The sequence below is a fragment of the Perca flavescens genome, chromosome 9 (genome assembly GCF_004354835.1).
Source record: "Perca flavescens isolate YP-PL-M2 chromosome 9, PFLA_1.0, whole genome shotgun sequence".
Taxonomy (NCBI): Eukaryota; Metazoa; Chordata; class Actinopteri; order Perciformes; family Percidae; genus Perca; species Perca flavescens.
In genome coordinates, this window is record NC_041339.1 from 24,659,562 (window position 1) to 24,679,925 (window position 20,364).

The 20,364-nt window shown below is 38.3% G+C and overlaps 2 protein-coding genes across 4 annotated transcripts; both read left to right on the plus strand.

The window, feature by feature from the left end:
• The first annotated feature begins 89 nt into the window (after positions 1-89).
• Positions 90-13,771, plus strand: si:ch73-40i7.2 (FYN-binding protein 1). Of its 3 annotated transcripts, none has more exons than XM_028588434.1 (16): positions 90-213; positions 5,021-5,654; positions 6,399-6,513; positions 6,947-7,002; positions 7,187-7,221; positions 7,557-7,588; positions 8,423-8,555; positions 8,937-9,099; positions 9,967-10,117; positions 10,330-10,346; positions 10,834-10,894; positions 11,163-11,205; positions 11,505-11,667; positions 12,396-12,429; positions 12,703-12,746; positions 12,907-13,771. In XM_028588434.1, the coding sequence occupies exons 1-16, from the start codon at positions 211-213 to the stop codon at positions 12,942-12,944; spliced, it is 1,722 nt and encodes a 573-aa protein (XP_028444235.1). In that variant the 5' UTR covers positions 90-210; the 3' UTR covers positions 12,945-13,771. The 3 variants fall into 3 exon arrangements, with proteins under 3 accessions (XP_028444235.1, XP_028444234.1, XP_028444236.1); XM_028588433.1 differs by having other exon boundaries at positions 102-213; positions 6,396-6,513; XM_028588435.1 differs by lacking the exons at positions 12,396-12,429; positions 12,703-12,746; positions 12,907-13,771 and having other exon boundaries at positions 102-213; positions 6,396-6,513; positions 11,168-11,205; positions 11,505-11,596.
• Positions 13,772-16,142: 2,371 nt separating this feature from the next.
• pex11g (peroxisomal biogenesis factor 11 gamma) lies at positions 16,143-20,058 on the plus strand. Its single transcript, XM_028587810.1, has 5 exons — positions 16,143-16,492; positions 17,148-17,345; positions 18,464-18,642; positions 19,461-19,529; positions 19,635-20,058. The coding sequence occupies exons 1-5, from the start codon at positions 16,430-16,432 to the stop codon at positions 19,870-19,872; spliced, it is 747 nt and encodes a 248-aa protein (XP_028443611.1). The 5' UTR covers positions 16,143-16,429; the 3' UTR covers positions 19,873-20,058.
• The last annotated feature ends 306 nt before the right edge of the window (positions 20,059-20,364 follow it).

A 20,364-nucleotide genomic window follows, 5' to 3' on the forward strand; every position in this document is an offset into this window, starting at 1 on the left:
ATGACACAAACTGGCTGATGGCATCATGATAATGTTTCTCATAATCCCATGTTGTGTTGCTGTCAGTTACCCTGTTGCCTACGCTTGAGCATTTCCTCATTTGCTGTAAGTTTAGTAACACAGGTCTGTATAGTAGCATTAGCCTCGGTACTGAATCACTGCTGGCCATGGAGCACTTTATTCATCATTAAACCATCACTAAAGGCAAATATGGTAAGAAATTGTTATTTACTATGTTATTTAAAGAAGTGTTCTTTTTAATATGTCTGTCAATGGAGTGAATAACAACTGCTCCACAGCACCTTTCAAGCTTTAATTCTGGCTATTTCCTCCTAACCATCAAGGTGTCTATGAATAACCTGACCACTGTAGAAAGACCATCTGCATATATTATTGTTTCACTGGCGGGTGAAACTTCAGTTTCCTCCTGTCATGTAACTAAGAAGGCTACTCATTGAATCAGCTTTAAAACTTTTAACCTGCTTTTCATGATCTGACGGACTGGCTCCAGTTGTTCCCGAAAGTACTTACATAATTTCACAGCAGAAGGGGAAGTTGGATTTTGAAATAAATGTTCAGGCTGCTGCTGATGAAAGAAAGCTTTATTACACACTATCAGTGGTAAATGATTTACAGTGTGTTCAGTGGCGCTTAACTTTCACTGTTCTATCTTCCTAAATTTCTCTTAAACTACACACGTTAATTGTGTTTCAAGACTTTTTAATATATAGAATAAAGGTCTTTAAATTGTAGGGATCCTGTAACCAGAAAAAATATTGTAAACTACTTTGCCTTATTGTTTATTCCCCTTTTGATACGTTTATTGTATGCAACAAATACGCCAAGGCAAATTCCGTGCAAGTCAAAACTTTCTTTGGTAATAAATATGATTCTGATTCTAAATTTGGAAGTTATTAAACACACTAACAAATAAATTAATGAATCGACTACATCAAATGCCTGTTTTCTGTAGCAGCGACTGGCTGGTACCTAATATGTGATAAAAGATTAATATTACCTGAGTACATTGAATCAAACTGTATCTGTATTAGGACTGGGCGATATGGAGAAAATCAAATATCATGATATTTTTGACCAAATACCTCAAAATCGACCGCAACAATATTGTAGTGTTGACTATTGGTGCTTTCACAAAATAGTTACACAATGGGATTTTTGATAAATAATCATCAGTAATGTGAAGGACTGTAAGGACTATGTGGGTAAAGGCAAATAATAGAACAGTTACAACAGTCTGGTAAGTTTAGGAAATGACGTAACTTTACTGTAATGCAGCCTTTAAAACCAGGAAAAGACAACACTTATGCCATATTACGATATTACGATATCCAAAATCTAAGACAATATCTAGTCTCATATCATAATATCGATATAATATCGCTATATTGACCAGCTCTAATCTGTATAGTACCTTTCGTACAGGTTAGGGCAATTCAAAATGCTTTACAGAGATAGATAGTAGAGATCAACAGAAGACCAGATCAGTAGAGTTCATCGATAGCCTATTTTAGAAAATGTTGGCTTTAATGCACCAGAAAATATTTTAAAGTTCAATATAAGTTATGACTGTGATTAAGTCATATTTTATTTACTTTGTCTTTATTTTGTCACTCTTAGTCGTAAATTTAAAAAAATGTCAGTGTTGTCAGGTTTTCTCTGCAGCCCACCTGCACAGCTACAATCTGTGGCGACACCGTTTTAAGAACATCTGCGATGTTGTGTCACTGCCAAAGGGCACAAACGTATAGATGCACACACATGCACACACTCTTCTGCAGGCGCGCTCTGACTGAAAGTGGAACCCCGTCAGCGTGTTGTGTGTGTTTTGTGGTAGGCCTATATAGAGCAAAGTTTTCTGTCGGTTTTCTTCATTCCTTGAAACAACTGAGAGCACACAGCTTGCAGCGTATTGGTGCAGGAGTGACAGCAGAGGGCGTTTCTATGGTAACCGGTGCAGTATGCTTGCTGAGGTACAGAACTGTGTGGTTGTGAGCATTTCCTGCTCCTCTTTGCACCCTCTGTTTGGCTTTGTTACAACTTTAGTTTAGTTTACTAGTTGATAATGTTGTGAACAGTCCCCTTTAATTAACTGCACAGTAAAAGGAGCAGCTTTAGCCTCTACGGCTAATTTCCACCTGTAGTCCCTGGGCCAGCTGACAATAGGCATCCTAAAATACAATGGTATTCAGGCAATAGATAGTGTAATTTCTTTATTGCCATTGGGTTTTTATTTGTCACCATAACAGAGGATGAGACGTATTCAATCATAATTAAATGTACTTTTATTTCCCTCATTTTCCCTCCTTGCTAATCATATTTTTGAGTCAACTGCCCATTGTTCTATTAAAACAGTTTTCTGACTCGTTTTAAACTGTCCCAAGCCCTTTGGTCAAATTCTCATCCCTCATCCCATCCCAGGTGAGAATGACAACATTTAAACCCAAAATAACATCACAGATGCCTAAAAATGAGTGAGACTTATGTCAAATTTTCCTCTGTTTCCTCTCTCATATACACTCCAAAGTGAAAAAAAAATGGATTAAGTACACATTCAGTTGTTGTTGACACTGTCAGAGAGGTGTTAATTCAACTATATGTTTATTACTGAGGTGATAGTGATGAGTTTGTAAATGTGTGTGACAAAACTAGAAATTAGAAACACCTCTCAATAGTATGCAGTCCAGTTCAACACCACTGCAAACTACAACCTTAATAAACACACAGTTACATTAATATTTCTCAGATAGTCCCAATCAAAACTGAACATTGTTATCATTGTAAAGGTAGAATTCACGGCTGAGCTGTTGTATTGGATTGAATTAGTCTTTAAAGTTTTATCTAATAAAGTGGCCACTGAGTATAAAAAGTCCTCTCACAAATACCAACAGCAGAGTTCCACTGAGCAGCAGTGTGGTGCAGTTCACTGGGAGTGAGAGGAACCAGACAGGAAATTAATTCTAAATATCTAATAAGAAGAGAGAAAAACATCAATTTCTGTTCACCAGGCACAAGCAGATGGGTTAATTTTGCAAAGACACAGTTAATGCTACCAAGATAGTATTTTTAATTAAGTAAAATGTATTTCTATAGTACCTTTTTAAAACCAGCGTTATGTACAGTACAGGCCAAAAGTTTGGACACACCTTCTCATTCAATGCGTTTCCTTTTTATTTTCATGAATATTTACATTGTAGATTCTCACTGAAGGCATCAAAACTATGAATGGACACATATGGAATTATGTACTTAACAAAAAAGTGTGAAATAACTGAAAACATGTCTTATATTTTAGATTCTTCAAAGTAACCACCCTTTGCTTTTTTATTAATAAGAGAAAAAATTCCACTAATTAACCCTGACAAAGCACACCTGTGAAGTGAAAACCATTTCAGGTGACTACCTCATGAAGCTCATTGAGAGAACACCAAGGGTCTGCAGAGTTATCAAAAAAAGCAAAGGGTGGCTACTTTGAGGAATCTAAAATATAAGACATGTTTTCAGTTATTTCACACTTTTTTATTAAGTACATAATTCCATATGTGTTCATTCATAGTTTTGATGCCTTCAGTGAGAATCTACAATGTACTGTAAATAGTCATGAAAATAAAGAAACACATTGAATGAGAAGGTGTGTCCAAACTTTTGGCCTGTACTGTACCTGGTGCACAGAAAATACAGTATCATAAAATATAACAAGAATTTCAGGGAGTGGTCAAACATAAAAATAACAACATAACATCATTGCTGTAATAATTATAATAACCAACCTGGCAGGATACCAAACTCCCTCCTATAAAGATGCTCATCTGCACGTCATCACTATTTTTATGAGCTTTGGTTTTTGCATGTTATTGTCATTGTGACCTTAAATGACCAAAATACAAAAGATGCATCAAAGGGAACATCCTACCCTACTACCCTTTAACATGCCCCCATAACCAAGCTCTGCAGCATGGGTGATAGGGCCTTTTCTTCCGCTGCTCCGAGGCTGTGGAACGCCCTCCCTGACCACCTGAGGGCCCCACAGACTACAGATTATTTTAAAGAAAACCTAAAAACATATCTTTTTAGAAAAGCTTTTTACTAAATGTATTTTATAGTTTTTCCTTTTGAACTACTTTGACCTTGACCTTGACCTTTTTATTTATTTATATTATTATATGCTCTGTAGCACTTTGAGATTGCTGTAAATGTAAAGTGCAATACAAATAAAATGTATTATTATTATTATTATTATTATTATTATTATTAAAATCTGTCATTAAATCTCAGAAAAGCATCAACTGAGTAGTCAAAGTCAGGGACCCCCTTAATGCTTCAAGCATCGGTAGAACATAATACTGCATTTTATAGACTGACACGCCTTTGATTCAATTTCTTTGTCAGTGTCACTATAAAATGTGTTTCCGTTACATTTATTCAATGCAGTTTTGCCACAGTAATCTATGACCTCATGTCAAAATTGAAAGTGTCCAATTGTGTTGAGGTAAACCGATATTAAATTTGGACAAAGAGAGCAGTGGTTTTGGACAGATACGCAGCAGATAACCTGAGTTGAAGGATTGTATCGGCTACATTGGCTCATTTCTACCATTGTTTCCATGAAAACTTTTGATAAAACAAAAATTCCAACCACCTGTTTTAACATAAAAAAGATTTTTATGTGTCCTTAGTGATTGCTTACAATGATCACAATCTCTGATAGGATTCATAATTACTAAATGCAGCCTTCAAAATCTGTTCAGATTGCACTGATAAAAGTTTTCTGTGCTGCACAGAGGAGGAGAAGGAGACTTCTCAGCTCTGTGAAGATCAAACCAACCAGGAAACTGTGTAGCTGCACGGTGCAGTCTCACTTTGTAAAGATAGCGTAGGGGTTTGACGAGCGGTGTGTGTTTGTGAGCGTGGGGGGCATGCTTTGCTGTGTGCTGTGCTGCTAACTTCCTGCTTTAAAAATAAAGCAGCTGCAGTTGAGTTTGTGCTCCTGTGTTGTTGTCAGGGGGAAAACGTTGATGTCAAGGCTCTGAGGGCCAGGTTCAACAACAAGGCCAGCAACTCGGACACCAGCAGCCGAGACAGCGGCTCCCCAAAATCTCCACGACCTGGGTTTGGGAGACTGATCCTGCCACTGGCGGAGAACGATCTGGCGCATCACAGACTGTCTCCTACCATTCCTCCTCCTCCGATGGCTAGCCCAGGCCTGGGGAGGCTCCCGAGGGCAGAACCGATGGCCGCCTCCATCCCCTCCATCCCCTCCAAACCGGGTTCTTTCCCTCGACCGCCTCCCAATCCTGGGGTCAGAGCATCCATCGGGCTGGCAGAACCGAGCAAGGTGAAGCAGAAGGGGGAGATGTTACAGAACCAGATGATGAAGCACCAGATGCCTCCAGGCATCAAACCCCCCCTGGCTCTGCCCTCACCTCAGCCCCCTGCACCAGCTCCCACCTCCACCCCTCTACCACTTCGACTGCCCCCCCGACAGAGGAGTGCAGGGGACGTGACCCCACTCAGGAGGCATCTACCCCCTGAAGGACCTGTGCCTTTGAAACCCAAACGCCCTCCTAATGTCAACCTGGAGCCCTTTCTGAGGTCCAATCGACGACCAGCCCTTCCTGGTCCAAGAAAGAGTGACGGTGAGTCCCTCGGGCTTATTTACTCATAGATTTGCAATTATCTGGGGCTCAACTAAATCACAGACGATGTGGACATTCCTGGTGAGCACTGGAATTTCAATGCTTTTGACTTTCTGGCCTAGTGTTTCTAAAAGGCCGGCTCATTTCGCTCCCTTTCAGATGAAAAGTAGACAATCAATATTCATTCTCTTTAAATAATTATTTGCAAAATCATGACAGTGGCTGGAGCATTTGGAAGATTAGTCAATAGACAAACTAGTTTACTTCCTGCCCTGATATCATTTTGTCAGAAGACATTTGACATGTCACAGTAGGAAAAGCAGATGTTACCACTATATTATCAATGGCTGAATTCCATTTAGCTGCTTCAGTTTCAAGGTCCTAATATTGTGCATGCTGGCTCACTGTCTCACTGTCATTATTTACTGGGACATGTCATTAATGTTTTTAGTAACAGGTTTGCTCTGTCAAAATGTCTGCTATGAGAAAAAATTGATGAGGTATGTTACCATTGTACTTTTCTGCTATTCTTATTGTTTTGTTGAATTAAGATAGCCTATATGTATTTTTTTTTAACTAAAAAGATTTTTTCCATTGCTTGCTATATATTTTGAATTTAAACTTTTGATGGAAAGTTAAGTCCATTAAATTGATACATTTTAAGATCTAAATGTTGCTTCAAGTACGTGTGTGTTACTGTTCATTGTTGGTTATTTGTCTCATTCTCTCTGGTTCTCCCAGCAGGTTCCCCGGGCTCAGCAGGCAAAAAGATGTCTTTACCCACAATCATCAGTCCTCCAAAACTGCCACCACAACGATCCAAAAAACCCAGCAGGCTCCCGCGCCAAATTGCCTCTGTGTGAGTATTAATCTATTTCACATTATGCTTATGTTATTAAAGTACCTGCAGGGATGCATTAACAAGAACTTGATTTTCATTTCATGTCATTTATTTCACATCTATTAAATACACTATCAGCCATAATAAAATCCCTGAGAATGCCACAATAAAGTCAGATTCTTATTTCCACAACAGTTGTTATGATGTAAAGATGGCAGACAGGCAAAGTGTGAAAATCAACAACAATCTTGAGCCGAATATACAAATGTAATGCACTTTAAGGAGAATAAATCATATCAGAGACTCTAATTTAGAGTTTAAAAAATATATATCTAAAATGTCAAATATCTGGGCATATTTTTCTAAACTTCTGTAGCATGCAGGTGTCGAGTGGTCTAAGATACATGTCACGTAAACAATTGATGAATAACGAACTGTTTTTTGATTGCAGTGACATTGAGGATAACCAGGACTTCTACGATGACATCGCAAGCTTTGAGAAGAACGGTAACTATTGCAGCTTGTTTATTGATGCATTACTCCTTTTGCTCTTGACGATCTTGTTTATCTGACACATTTTAAGCAATGAAGTAATGACTTCTAAAATCCTTGTGTTAATATTAAGATAATGAGCCATTTTTTTCTAACAGAAGACATGCCTTTCATGTCTTTATATTGTGTGACTTCACAGATTCCTGGAGTGACAGTTCACCGTGCATTGATGGGGTAAGGACAGAAAACTAAAACTGAAATTTTAACTTACTTTAAATTGAGAATGCCTCACATTATAATAATTCAAAACCAGGTAGCTCCTCTTGTGAGAACGTGTTGCGTTCTTCCCTAAAAAAACAGAAACTATAAAATTAGAAAGAAGTTTAAATTCCAGTTTACACTTGTTTGTATTGCTGAATTATTTATTTATAATGGTGAGACAAATGGCAATTAAACTGTATTCATTGTCAGTAGAGAAGACACTGACATTCCCTTTAATCTAATAATTCCTGTATGTGGATGTTTTTCTTTGTTCTTTAAAAGTGCAAATAAAACTTTTTCTCTCGCAGGATGACGATGACGTGTATGAGTTTATTGATGAGTAAGTATAAACGTTTTGCCTTTACCATTAAACCACTGTTTGTTAAGCAATACACTGGCTAAAAGTAGAAAGTGGCTGCAGCTGCATGAACACGAAGGGGGACAGTATTTCTATTATTTCTGTTACTGCTGCTCTTATTTTTGCACCTACTGAAGCAGTGACTTGCGCAACAACCACTATTGCAACTACTTTTAAATTACCTTAAATGCTTTCACAATTTGTCTTTGCAGTTTAATGCCTTTGACACAACATCAAACTATCCCTGACAACAATCTCTGCTCCTTTAAATTTAAAATCGCAAAGAAACTTGTAGTTTCTGTATGGTTTAATATAATGTGTATGGGAAGCTACATTACATGTACAGTGTACAGTGATGCAATGACATTTTTTTGTGATTCAACATGTTTTCTGTTAAAGCAGGATATAGTGACAAAATACAGATATGTGGGCAGATTGGAACAAAGGCGTGAAGTTTGTGGGATACTGCAGTTGGTAAAACAGTTTACTGTGAAGTGCTTACAGCTGAATTAATGAATTCAGTCCTCACGACACAATCATGTTGATTGTTGTCACTTATGTAACATGTAAAACTAATGTTTTGTCATTTGATTTTTTTAGTTAACCACAAATATACACCTTTTTCCACAGAGTCAAAGTAATGGGACTACTATGAACAAAATATGAGAAAATTAACGTGAAGGCATTGTTTGGCGTGTCTAGGGATGACAATGTCTGTAATTCGGCTTGTAATTTATGTAGCAGGAGAATGCTGTGATGGGAAGAACTGTCAAAAAAGCAAACAAGTAATTTCACATTTGAATTGTTCCTTTATAGGGACCAATCGGAGCTAAACCAGTTAAATGCTGAGAAGCAAAACAAAAAAGAAGCAAAGATGCAACTTGCGAAGAAGAAGAAAGATCAGATGGAGCGTCAAAAAAAAGAAAATGAGTTGAGGAAGAACTTTCAGGTACCTGCATCATTTTGTCCTCCATGAAAACCCATGAAAATCCATGAGTCCAGCTTTTACAACAGCAGATCAGATATCATCACTTTTGTATTTTGTTGACATGGATGAAAATGCAACACCTTACAAAACATGTAGCTATTTACAGTTCGGATGTTTAGTTACATTAAACATTTTAAACTTCAGTGGGTTAGCTACAGTTACATAACCTAAAAAAAAAAGCATGTTAAAATATATTTGTGTTATTTCTATATAATTCCAATCTGCAATTTAGCTAAAGCATTAGGATTCTTTGAATCCACCCACTCCAAACTGATCCAAACCTTATTCATTTCTGTTATTGTAATTGTCAACTTTCACAACTTTATTTCTGCCCTTCTGTAGTTGCAAGGTGAGGTGGAGGTTCTTCATACAGCCAGAGTGAGGCATGACTGGCATGGAGGAGGAAAGCTGGACCTCAGCGTACGCGAAGGCGAGAGCGTGGAGATCCTCAGAGTGAAGAATAACCCACTAGGCAAATGGTTGGCTCGCTCTCTTAAAGGAAACTGTGAGTTTTACTTTAAATCTTCCAGTCTGAACCTCTCTTTAGTGCCATAAAGTTAGCAAATTCACCTACGTCAACCTAACACACTGCAGAAACAGGCAAGCTTGTTGATACTAGACTGGAAGTCCTGTGTAGCGCCTGTGTTTTCTGTAAATAGCCAGCAGCAGTGTGTGTGTGTGTGTGTGTGTGTGTGTGTGTGTGTGTGTGTGTGTGTGTGTGTGTGTGTGTGTGTGTGTGTGTGTGTGTGTGTGTGTGTGTGTGTGTGTGTGTGTGTGTGTGGTAGGCATAGGGTAATCATCATACTATTAGTTTCCACCCACCTGTTTTGATACACATTTTCATTTGCATATTAAAACACTTGAGTGAAAATAATTTAGATCTTCAGTTTGAAGATGTTTTGTCTGGGCCTTGCTTTCTCAAATGTCCTGCCATGGCTCTAACATTTTTATGTATTTATAATGTCTCATGTTATGCAGATGATCCTCAACTCAATTTGTGAAACCAAAAAATCTTTGTGACCTTATCTCTTTCAACTTATCAGTCTCTATCTTATTTCATACTTCCTCCAGTGTTTCATTAACCTTTCTAGTAATTAATAAAACATATCATTGCTGGGTGAAAACCAAAACCATTGCTTTTCAAGAAATGAAAAAGGCTAATTTGAAAACATTTTATTGAGCTAATTTTCTTATACAAAGTCAGACGGAATCACCTCATCACTGTTTAAATATTTATAAAAACCCACAGATAGACATAAAAGTTGACCAATAGCATTGATTTATGGAAGAAAAAAAGGTAGGTTTCTGCCCGACAGTGACACTATGCAATTGTCATAATGAAATACATCATCTTGATGTTGTTATCCGGCAGGCGGATACATCAGTAACACATGTGTGGATGTTGACTATGAGGCAGTAAAGCGCAAATTGCTACAGTCCAGAAAAATAGACACATCACCGTTGCCTCCACCACCTCCAGACCCCCCACTGATGTTATATGTCGAGTCCAATAGCAGTGACAGGTACAGTAGATCATGTTAATCCTGCTGTGTTGACATATTTTTAATTCTATTGTGATGAAAATGATATACTACTCTTCAGCCAACTTTTCCCAAATCTTTTGAAGTCATTTGGAACCTACCACCTGTAAACTCACCTACATGTTTGGTTGCATTGCTTTCTCAGTTACACCCACGTTTGTTCCAACTAATATTATGTTTCCTCTAATCTACAGCATGCTTCAAGATGATGGTAAGTGACAACACACCAGACATACACAATATTGGCTGATTAGGCTTGATACTAGGTAAAATCAGACAGTTTTTATTTGACTTTATCACTGCTCAAAAGAAACGACACAGTAGCCATTTTTGTAACATAAAGACCAGCTTGTTTGGTTTAATACATTTTTTCTCTTGTTAAAAACTGTAAATAGTTAATAGGGATTCATGAGCAAACCTTAAAAAGTCTGTTCTTGTTCAATTATTGTTCACAATTAATGGCTTCAACTGCAATTGAAATTAATGACAACTTGAAGAATGAGAAACATGAGCAACTTGATCCCTTGAAAGTTTCCATAAAATAGGCAGCTTAGCTTGCTTACTTCATTTAATCATTTATTCTCCCACAATGATAAATGTTTTTGTTATTGTCTGATTGTTTCAACAGATAATGTTAATGATTATTACAAGAAGACAGTATCCTTTTACTTTTACTGTACTTTTTGTTTGATCCTCAGATGACTATGATGACGTTGAACCAATAACTGAGGGTTTCCCCCCACCACCGCCTGAAATTAGGTATCTATTCCTCTGGTCCACTGAAAGGGAACAGGAAATGAGAACTTGAGATATTGACAGCTCAGTGCAGCTCCAGTATTTGTGTAAAGTAAAGATGTATTTATTTATTTAAAGACCAAATGAGGAATGTTCAAATACAGAAAAAAACAGAATAAGTCTAACTCTATCTATTTTATTAATTTGCAGAGGAAAATCTACCAAAATGTGTTGCTGATAAATGCATTTATATGCTTCTTGATTAACTGTTAAATCCTCTTTTTTTTTCCAGCATAGATCCCAAAGTGGAGAAAGAGCTAAGGAAAAGATTTAAGGTACATTTTTCACACTTTCACACCAGATAATTTGGTTTTAGTAGCAGATAAAGCAGTATCATCAGTATAAAGAAATAGTTATATTACTTATTATTTGTTCCTGAATAATTTGGGGAAACATTTATAGAAAGAAAAGAAAACAGGACCAAGTTTGATCCTAGGGGAACTCCACCCTCAAGAGCATCATTTCCACATAATGCACAGCCTATAGCATAAACATGTTACGCTGCTCCCATTAAGACAATTACTGAAATTTAGAAAATACTTAAAAACTGATCACTGCAACTATTGTTTCCTAGTATGAAGGGCCTCTCAGGGTGCTGCACACCATGATGGTAGATCCTAATAGCATCATAAAGAAGCCGGGTGGGAAGGATCTGCACGTGACTCAAGGAGAAATCGTGGACGTCATTCAGCTCACCAACAGCAAGAAAGCTCTGTGTTGCAACCAGGCTGGAAAATGTATGTAAACACTTCACATCCCTCTTTGATTGTATGTTAAGATGCAGCACGTGATACATAAGCAGTTTGAAGAAGGGTGAAAGTTTATCTTTATTGTCGTGGCTATGTGATTAATAAGACTACAGCCATACTAACGGCTCTGTGAAGCTGTCCTAAGGTACAGCTGGACTTTGACTTAAATGCTAACTGTTGAGGCTATCCTAAGCCTCGGTATGGATGGCATGGTGTTCTCAACACGTAGCAAAAGATCTTGAGTCCAGGCATTGATTATCGTTGGGTGGTGTTCCCGTTTATTATAATAGTAGAAAAGGAGGTATTTCACATAAAATAGTACTTCACCCAGCGTGGCTAATTAATAAAGTGCGGGGACTTGCTGTCAGTGCAGTGGGTGCTCACGGCTACGGTAAGAACTGTGTGTTCCCCACCATCCACACCTTGCTCTCACTGATTGCCACACCTGCAGATATATCCAATTCAGAGTGACATACCACACCCAATGCAATACTCCCCCAAGTGGCCAAAATAAATATAAACTAACTTAACCTAACCAAAAAAGGTGAATATAAATGGCTCCTACACTAACAACATATACATGATATTTCACTGGAGTCAAAACTTTGACCTGCTGGTGGTGCAAAAAAAAGTCAGGGGATACCCAATTTAGCCAGTATATTACTAAATTAATGTGACTGTTTTACATTAATTATGTTTTGTATCACCTCTCACAGATGGCTATGTGTCCAGATCTCTTCTTCTTCAAATGTAAGTTAATCCTCATCAGTTTAATATGTGGAACTGCCACCATAGCATTACTTTCATTTAGTCTCTCTCTCTCTCTCTCTCTCTAGTGTAGATTAAATTAGTAAAAAGTTGTACATATTCTATTTTTTACAAATCTAAACATGGTACACATCTTTCCATTTCATCTTTCACGAGAACAGTTGTAAACTCAATGTTGATTTGATGTTAGCAAGTGATATGTCTAGAAATAACAATAGAAATACCTATCAGTTTAACATTGATCTTCCTCTACAGGGAAGGAGACATTTATGACGATGTTGACTACGCAGGCAGTGCTGGTGAGTTATCTTTAGATCTTCATGTTCTTCAATAAATGCCATGTAAACTGTGCCTCAGTAATTTCCGAAGTAATCTTAAATATTCACTCTTGAAACCCCTTGTGTTTGTCTTACTTTTAATTCTATTTTGTAAGGACATTTTTATTTTATTTTATTTCAGACGTCTACGACAACGACTCTCCACACACTGATTATTGAAACAAACTAAACACAGACTAAGACAGTAAGAGAGAGAGAGATACAGACAGACAAAAGTAACAAACTATATAAAGATGTAAAACTTAAGCTATATAATACTATATAAGTATCCACCTGGATACACATTTTTGCTTTACTTAACTCCACCTGTTGCATTCAATTAATAACTAAACTTTTATTAATAATTAAACACCAGGCTGCCTGTTACAACTGAGGTGGAACAGAAAATAGCTGTCTGGCTCAAAAACTAAAAGAATAAACAAACTAGCTGATATAAAACTAAAACTGTATACAAACTAAATAAAACTGAGGGACAAAAACAGAAAATAGTGTGAAGAAAGAGATCTGTAGATACACACACACGCACGCACGCACGCACGCACGCACGCACGCACGCACGTACGCACGCACGCACACACACACACACACCACACATACCCTGTGCTGAGGAGGGAGCTTGAAGTGGAGCCGCTGCTCCTTCACCATGAAAGGGGCCAGTTCAGTACAGGCACGTCCAACTGGTAGCCTAACAGGCTCCAACAAGAGATTATCCAGTATATCTCATCTGGCCACACCTCAGGGTTCCTCAGGAAGAGCAAGAAAACGTTGCTGGGGAGAGTGACGTCTGGAAACTTTGCATAGCCTGCTGTCCCCGCAATAAGCGGATGAAAATGGATGAATGGATGGTTGGAGGAGAATATCAAACTCGTTATCATTGCATGGTTTGTCAAACTGCTTGTTTAGAAAATGAATACACTATAACTGTCGCTTTGTGTATTGTTCCCCTGAGATAATTTAAAATAAATAAAATACATTTTTACTGGTAATTGTGTCCCTTTGACTATTTTCTCTCTTTTTTGAATACAAATAAAAACGCTTAGCCCCTTGAAGTGTTGTATGGAAATGAGCTGTATGGAAATGAAGCAGAAGAAATTAACCAGAAAAAACAGCAATATTTTGGTGGGAAAATATATAATTAGAATAATATATAATGAACAATAGCAGTAGGCTAAACATTACTTTTGAAAATGCTTTTGACGTAGGCCTGCCTATTTACTGTCTGATATACATAGGCCTACATCAGCGGGAGGGCAGCAGTACACTATAGCACCATGGAAAAAAGAAGACCATAACAAAAGAAGACGAAGACGTGGCCGGGTTGTGATATTTTTCCATAGACAGACCCATTGACATATATATAATGGACCAACAGAGCCCGTTGCTCTGGACGGAGACCAGCAAAGGATATTAGAAGCACTTTTCCGGTGATTGCCAGCGTTACTGCGCAGCCTCCAACAGACAACATAAATGTGACGTGAGCAACGTGTCTGAAAGTTGGAAGTCTTCTGGTAGCTGTGCCAAGAGAAATCTCAATCATTCCCAATCTTACAGAGACGGAGAGCGTAGGTATATGTAAGGAGATAACATGGGCACAGGCTAATTATTGCTAACTAAAATGCTAGTTAACATTAGTAATTAAACCTAAACAGCTAATGTAAGTCCAAACTGCCAGCGAGCTTTTCCTGTACTATACGGTAATTCCTCTACTATGCGACAGTAAATCGCTTGGTTATGACACAATCGTTAGCCTATTACTGTCTATGGCCTATTTTTACAAAAACGTCTGCTACGGAGCCATAACGTGAGGTACAAGGTAATGGAGCCTTTTATACATTGTCGTTTTTCTTTAGAAATGAAAAATGGACAAATAGAGTCTTTAAACGCTCCAGATGTAAAGTTATTCGCTGTCAAAGTGACGTCAAAATGAATGGCAGTCAATGGGATGCTAACGGCGGGTGATCACTTATTAGCATCAAAATGGCGCCATAGGAGCTACGCATTCCAAGGGGGCAAGCTTCGCTTCAGAACTCGAACCTCCTATGGGGCCATTTTGTTGCTACCTGGCCATCACCTCACGTTAGCATTCCACTGACTAGCATTCATTTTGGTGCCACTTGACAGCGAATAACTTTACATCTGAAGCGTTTAAAGACTCTATTTGTCCATTGTTTAGTTCTAAAGAAACATAACAATGTATAAAAGGCTCCATTACCTTGTATCTCATGTTATGGCTCCGTAGCAGTTGGAGGCTGCGCAGTAAAGCTGACCATCACCGGAAAAGTGCTTCTAATAGCCTTCACTGGTCTCCGTCCAGAGCATCAGAGCGTTGGTCCATTATATACTGTCTATGCCTTGGACAGACCCATTGACATATAACCTACTTTCCATATTTTTTCCCACTATGGCCACGCCAAGACCCGCCCTTCAATAGCATTCACACACTACTATTGGCCAGGCGTCCATGCTTACATGTACAGGTCCTATCCCCTGACCAATCCCCTAACCCTAACCTCAACCACTCGAGGTCTAATGCCTACCCCCAACCAATCGAGCTGCTTCGTAGGGCGGGGCTTGGCGTGGTCATAGTGGGATTCGTAATATTCATTGAGATATATATAATGGACTAATAGACCCCGTTGCTCTTGACGGAGACCAGTGAAGGCTATTAGAAGCACTTTTCCGGTGATCTCTTGCTTTACTGCGCAGCCTCCAACTGACAGAGACAACGTAAATGTGACGTGAGCAACGTGTCTGAAAGTTGGAAGTCTTCTGGTAGCTGTGCCAAGAGAAATCTCAATCATTGCCAATCTTACAGAGACGGAGAGCGTAGGTATATGTAAGGAGATAACATAATCACAGGCTAATTATTGCTAACTAACATGCTAGTTAACATTCGTAATTAAACCTAAACAGCTAATGTAAGTCGAAACTGCCTGCGAGCTTCTCCTGTACTATACTGTAATTCCTCTACTGTGCGACAGTAAGTCACTTGGTTATGACACAATCGTTAGCGTATTTTTACAAAAACGTCTGCTACGGAGCCATAACGTCAATTACAAGGTAATGGAGGCTTTTATACATTGTTGTGTTTCTTTAGAAATAAACAATGGACAAACAGAGTCTTTAAACGCTTCAGATGTAAAGTTATTCGCAGTCAAGTGACGTAAAAAAAAAAATGGCGGTCAGTGTAATGCTAACAAGAGGTGATACCTTTGTAGCAACAAAATGGCGCCATCGGAGGTTCGCGTTCTGAAGCGAAGCTTACCCCCTTGGTAATATTGCGGCCGGGTTGCCTCAGTGGGTAGAGCAGGCACACATCTATTTAGAGGTTTATGCCTCGACGCAGAGGTCTAGGGTTCGAATCTGACCTGTGACGATTTCCTGCATGTCTTCCCCCTCTCTCTCAACTTGCTGTCCTGTCGATTAAATGCAGAACCCCCCCCCAAAAAAAAAGAAGACGAAGAGGTTCGATTGAATCGGTGATCGTTTACTTGAGTCCTAATTGGGGTACTTCCTGTTTCAAAGTCCAGCTTTTAGCAGTTAGCTAGTAATGGAGATGTTACGCAGGAGCTTCATATGTCAGTGTTTATTTATTGCACCGCGTTGTGAGAGTGTTTCAACAGCAGACAGACAGACAGACAGATATGCAGCCGTCTGTGGAGTCTCTTGTCCGACTCCTGGAGTCATACAGAGGAAGAGATAAAGTTGTAAGTAACGTTACTCGTGTAGTTTTATATTTAAATATTTAAATGATCAGGGGTGCACATGAACACCAAACTGTTATCCATATGGGGTAGTTCATTAGTTTTATATTAGTTTTGGTTTTATACTCCATCCATTCAACCTGAGAGTGTGCACGTTTGACAGGAAAATAGAAGCCAGTATTAATCATTGATAAAGGTATTGGCAGTGGTCGAAGAGGTAATACAAGTTGTAATACTACAATGTAAAAATTACTCCGTTAAGTTTGTTTACTTAAGTAAAGTACAAGTACCTAAAAATTGTACTTAAGTACAGTAGGCTATTTGAGTAAATGTACTTAGTTCGTTCCAGATGAGTAATGGTTACATAGGGTGGCTTAGTAGAGAGTGGTAGTTGTTAAACCCGAACTGTTCTTTTAAATCTTATAACTGATCTATAAAGGATTAGTAGCCATTCATAAATGGTGGCTTATTAGAACATACTTTTCAAAACGTTTTAACTTTTCAAATAACAAAAAAAATAAGTTCCACAAATCATTAAAATACATTCAGCTTTCACTACATCCCTGAAAGTAAAGTCTCCTTTTTCATAAACACTCCTGTCTCCTAAAGGTACTTTGAGTACTACCATGTGTTTTTTCTTCCTCCGTTTGTCTTTCAGATCAGGACTGTCTGTTATGGCTCGCAGCTGGTTGGAGGAGTTCTTTCCCGGAAGGCAGAAACAGACGTTTCATCTCACCGGCTCGGGAAACGTCTGCTGCTGTTTTCTGCTCAGCTTAGCCACTGCCGGACGGTGCTGAGGCTGTTTGATGATCTGTCCATGCTGGCTTACTCCCACAGCTATGGGTTTGGAGGCCGGGTGAGCCACACAACAACAACAACAACAACAACAACAACAACAACAAAAACACTGCACCATCCTCTTTATCCATTCAGTCTTTTCATTCTTCATAATCCAGTCTGGGAGGGATGGATTAGTTTCCGTTCCACTAGATGGTTTATTTTGTCTGAAGGGTTAAAACGCGATAATAGGGTTCTCTCCTTATTCTAAGCAAAATGGGCATCAGCTATTGTATTGGATAGTACAATTTAACACTTTTTCATTTAAAAAAAGATAAAAGTATTAGTTGTGATTATTGTGTTAGTGTTCAACAACTACAGTTCCCATGAAGCTTTGACAGTGGTGGTGTTTGCTAAGACTCTGGATACACTGTTGATTCATTCAAAATTAAAATTCTTTAATCTTTATTAAAATAAGATAAGATAAACCTTTATTGATCCCCAGTGGGGAAGTTTGATTGTTGCAGGAGTACAAGGACAGACATAAATACAGATACAAATAGAAAGTAACAATAAAAAATAAATAGGTACATAAAATAAGAATAGAATAATAATACAAACTATACAAGAGCATTTGGAAACAAAATTACATGATAGAGTGATAGTGGTGTGATTAATTGCAGAGTCAACAAGTCTATGTAAACAGTGTACACCAGGCTAATATAACTAATGGTGCTTAGTGTCTGTTTAATATAATGTACATACAGTAAAATATAAGATAAGATAAACCTGTATTAATCCCCAGAGGGAAATTCAGGTGTCATAGTAGCAACAGCAATGAGAATAAAACACAGGAGAGGTATAGTTAAGAGTTGAGAACTAAACCAAGATAATAAGAAAAAAAATTATAATGTATATATAATATATAATATGTCACGGAGAGGATCAGAGGGGTTCCAGCCTGGCCACAGAGCTGGCTTTCCTTACCAGCTTGTTGAAAATGGCAAGGTGGTCAAATGTTTGATTTGAGAAAAATATGGATAAAACAAATATAAATATAATGTTTTTAAACACATCAAATAGTTGCGTTCTGTGTGAAAACAGTTCTTGAAACCAATGGGCTGACATGACACATTCATATGCAGCTTTAACCTGTAAAGTGCAGCATTAAAGCATATGGCCTCTTGTCTTTGGAAGGAGGAGGACGTGGGTGTGCGCTGGATATCGGTGCTGACCAACGTGGCCGACCAGCTCTACTACCCCTGTGAACACATCGCGTGGGCTGCTGATGCTGAGCTGATCAAAGTGAAGTCTGATAAGTGGTGGCTGTTTGGCACGGTGCTGTGGGGAACCTCGCTGCTGCTGGGAATACTCAGGTCTGAAATCCCGTCTCTATGAACATCAAATCTGACCTGAAACACTGACATTAAATTAATGGAGTGGCGAAATGACAAATGTCGCTTTATATGATGATTCAAAAGTATTCAGAATTCATAATTTATTACTACAATGAACATAAAGGATAAGGCTGGCTAAATTCAAATTTCTTTCTGAAATCAACAATGAATTGATACTTAACAAGTGTTTTCTGTGTAGACAAAACCTTTTTTTTTTTCAGTCAAAACAACAAACTGCTCCTTTATACTTACTAGAGCACCACATGTGTATGAATCCATGGCTAAAAATAGTCCCCATGAACTACTATAATATAATTAATCCTTACGTTTACACCACAGTGACCAGCTGTTTTAGGAAATTACTGAACATTTAAAAAAAAAAAAAGACAAAAAAACTATATATGTGTGACGTGTTTGTGAAGATCTTTATTAGGAACTAATGGGCTTGGTGTGGAGTGCCACCATGAGGAAAAATAAATCGGAAATACTGAAAGACATACTAACACGTTGTTGGTTTTGGTCTATTCATGGGATTTGAAAAATATAGCATAATGCTAGCCTTATCCTTCAAGTAAATTAAATATATTGTAATCATATTTTTCCTCCACCTGTCAAAATATATCACAAGGGGATTTATTTTACCTATTTATTTAGGAAAATGCTGATCATATTAACAGAATCATTTGTAAGATTGAGCACTACTAAGTCACTTGCTTTACTTGCTGAATTTGGAGCAAATGCCAATGAAACATTGTCAGTCTGAGATGAAGTGTGAGTGTGACTCTTCATCTCTTTAGATCGCTCAGAGTTCTGCTGCTACTGAAGAAGAAGCTCAAGAGATATGAGAGGGATGGAGCTGGCCACAGGTGTTTATACGTTTTTTTTTCTACAGTAATCACTCTCACACTGAGACATTGTTCTGTAATGTAAAAGAAAATGTCCTGATGATCCTGTGTGTTTTACTCCTGCAGTCGCTCTCAGCTCCGCAGACAGATGCGTGGGGAAGTTCTCTCCATCCTCAGCAGCATGGCTGATCTTAGTAATGCCATTCATTGGATGCCACCCGGCTTCCTGTGGGCGGGACGATTCCCCAACTGGTTGGTGGGGCTGATGGGCACCATCTCCTCTCTGATTGGTTTGATCCAGATGAACGCTGGGCACAGCAACGAGACAGACAGTACATTGTCTTCACCTCACAGTGAGGAATAGATCAGGTGCTTTAATTGCTGACTGACTGAATGAATGATGTGTACTGGTGGAAAATGCTGAGTGAAAGGATGTGTAGCAGATCTGGAATGTGATCAGATTCCTGTCCGACTGTCTGTGGAGATTTATTTCTATCTTGTACCGACTATAATGTCTAAAGAACATAAAAAAAATCATCTGGACCTATAACGACCTGTGATATGTGAATCTAAGTAGACTTGTAGCTACTGTAGTCGTCCAAGTGCTTCATTAGATGTCACTGAAAGCCTCTTGGAAAAGGGGCAAAAACATCTTCAAATACTATTTGGACATTCAAGTCTGTCATCAGACAGTTGGAGACAAGACTTAATAATGAGATGAATCAATTAAAATGTTCCTTAGTTATTATTTCTCAGCTCACACAATCACACAAATGTGAAATGTATTTAGAATGTATGTGTCGTTACATGCGGATAAAAGTATTTACATGGAGTTTAGTTCAATGTACTTTGTTAG

Bases quoted from the DNA above. Each gene is read 5' to 3' on its own strand.
- si:ch73-40i7.2 (XM_028588433.1), top strand. The intron at 8,556-8,936 runs GTACCTGCATCA...GCCCTTCTGTAG, and splicing joins AGTTGAGGAAGAACTTTCAG to TTGCAAGGTGAGGTGGAGGT. The intron at 11,668-12,395 runs GTATGTAAACAC...CACCTCTCACAG, and splicing joins TTGCAACCAGGCTGGAAAAT to ATGGCTATGTGTCCAGATCT.
- pex11g (XM_028587810.1), top strand. From the start codon at position 16,430: ATGCAGCCGTCTGTGGAGTCTCTTGTCCGACTCCTGGAGTCATACAGA. The intron at 17,346-18,463 runs GTGAGCCACACA...TGTCTTTGGAAG, and splicing joins GCTATGGGTTTGGAGGCCGG to GAGGAGGACGTGGGTGTGCG. The intron at 18,643-19,460 runs GTCTGAAATCCC...TCATCTCTTTAG, and splicing joins CTGCTGCTGGGAATACTCAG to ATCGCTCAGAGTTCTGCTGC.